General features: G+C 52.4%; 2 protein-coding genes across 2 annotated transcripts in view; both read left to right on the forward strand.

Moving 5' to 3' along the window:
- Positions 1 to 2306, forward strand: part of INSR (insulin receptor) — a 218702-nt gene that overhangs the window by 60069 nt on the left and 156327 nt on the right. The window lies entirely within an intron of this gene.
- Positions 1416 to 2282, forward strand: LOC105541143. Its single transcript, XM_011982045.1, is given in 3 exon segments — positions 1416 to 1465; positions 1467 to 1494; positions 1496 to 2282. Coding segments are annotated over 3 exon segments (672 nt in total). The 3' UTR covers positions 2090 to 2282.

A 2306-nucleotide genomic window follows, 5' to 3' on the forward strand; every position in this document is an offset into this window, starting at 1 on the left:
GTCTCACTATGTTGCCAGGGATGGTCTTGACCTATCAGGCTCAAGCAACTCTCCTGCCTCTGCCTCCCAAAGTGCTGGAGTTACAGGCAGGAGCCACTGCAGTTAGTCCTCAGACATTTTTTTTTTCTTTTTTCCTTGAGACAGTGTCTCGCTCTGTTGCAAGGCTGGAGTGCAGTGGTGTGATCGCGGCTCACTGCAAGCTCCGCCTCCTGGGTTCAAGCAATTCTCCTGCCTCAGGCTCCTGAGTAGCTGGGACTACAGGCACACACCACCATGCCCGGCTAATTTTTTTGTATTTTTAGTAGAGACGGGGTGTCACCATGTTGGCCAGGATGGTCTCGATCTCTTGACCTCGTGATCCTCCCGCCTCGGCCTCCCAAAGTGATGGGATTACAGGTGTGAGGCACCACACCTGGCCGATCCTCAGACATTTTTAATTTTCCTTTTTTAGAGTTACAGTCCCCATTTGAAAAATGAGACTTCCCCCTAACTTTGCGTCAAACTCAGAGACATTGTCACCTTGGCTTTGATGTGGTGGAGAAGAGGGGCTTCCCGTTCTGGGACGAAGTTTCTCCACCTGGGTCCGGTGGACACTGGGGCTGGATTGTTCTCTGGGGTGGGGCCATCCTGGGCACTGCAGGGTGCTGAGCAGCATCCCTGGCTTCCATCCACTCCATGCCAGGAGCGCCGCCCCCGAGGCATGGCAAACACAAATGTCTCCAGACACTGCTAGGTGTCTCCTGGTGAGCAGAATCGCCTCCATTTAAGGACCCCTGGACCAGGGTGCTGGAATGGGGGTGAGGGGTACTCTGCAGTTATTCTCTGCTCTTTTTTTGAGGCGATGGGGAATGGAAACCAAGAGCCTATCATCAGCCAAATGGCTCTGTGGCTTGACACTGCAGTGCTACCAACAAAAACCACGTCCCTAGTCTTGGGGGACCAAAGAATCTGGGGGAATACGATTATAGTCATGTAATGAGGGTGGGTTTATGTATTACGCAAGTGCTGGGCTGGGAAGTCAGGACATAGCCGCAGGGAAGAAAACAGACAGGTCCTTCTCTCTTGGAAGCCCCTCGTGAAACACCTAATTGGTGACATGGTACACTGGAGAATCACAGGGTGTCACTCAAGCATTTTGGCTTGGTGGTGGTGGGGGTGGGGGCAGGCCAGGCACTCAGGCATCTCTAAGCTGATCTGGAGAAAGTGTCAGGGAAGGGGAACATCGGCGTTTCCCCCTGAAGAATCATCTTACGCCCATGATGACAACTGGCCCACAGTAACACTGATGGAGCGAGCATCTTCTTATGGCTCAGTAACTCAATAGCTGTGTGGCCATGGGCAGGTTACTGAACCTCTCTGTGCCTCAGTCTTCTCCTCTGTAAAATGGTAACATCTAGGATTGTTGGGAGAAATAAATGGTTAATAATTGGACTAGTGCTGGGTGCATAGGAAGCTGTAAGTGTTATAGCATGTGGCCACAGCCTCCCCTCTCCCCTCCTCTCTCCTGTCTCCGCTTTGCTGCTGCCCTGCTGCCTTGATGGGATACTCCCCATCTGTCTCTGTTTGTCTGTCTGTCTGTCTGCCTGTCTCATCCCGTTTTCTTTCCTCTGTTCCCCCACCCCCACCACTGATGCAGTTTGGACCCAGTTTTCTTCAGCCAGTTAATTTAGAGACAAGGAGAACCTGGATATTTAATGGGGGCTTGGAGGACTTCCTTACAGCCACAGGTCTCTGTGGAAAGGGCCCTGGATGGTCTCTGCAGAAGCCCACCTGCTGTTGGTTAGCCAGGACCATCTCCACTTTCAGACACCAGCTTCATCCAAACACTCTTTGCTGTATTTATAACCACAGTGCATTTCCTCGGGACGCACATCTTACGGCTTCTTGGCGCCTTCGCCCAGGGTGCACTGCCTGGACCATCGCCCGCCGGCAGAGACACTGTCTTTCTTTGTGTGTTCTCCTTCCTCTGGTCGAGATGTGGCTTGGTCATCTGGAGCGGGGCCGTCAGAAGTCGCCTCGGCTTCGTGGAGGCTCGCTGTCCCCATGGCGGAAAGCTCGGCCACACACCCTGATGTCTCGACACCTTTGAGCTGCCCGTGAATGGGTTTTCAGAGCTTCCCGTGTTTACTTCGCTGCACGCCTCTGTTTGTGCTCTGGAGAAATTCTTGGCAGAGGAAAAGCCAAGTGGAAAAACAGCCCTGCTTGGTGTCAGGGCTTGAGGTTGAGGGAGAAAGACTGAAACGGAGATTTGCATGAACTGGTTTGCGCATGTGACAAGACTTTGTCTTAAAAAAAAAAAAAAAAAA

This window comes from Mandrillus leucophaeus, unplaced genomic scaffold, assembly GCF_000951045.1.
Source record: "Mandrillus leucophaeus isolate KB7577 unplaced genomic scaffold, Mleu.le_1.0 Scaffold234, whole genome shotgun sequence".
In the NCBI taxonomy this organism is placed as follows: Eukaryota; Metazoa; Chordata; class Mammalia; order Primates; family Cercopithecidae; genus Mandrillus; species Mandrillus leucophaeus.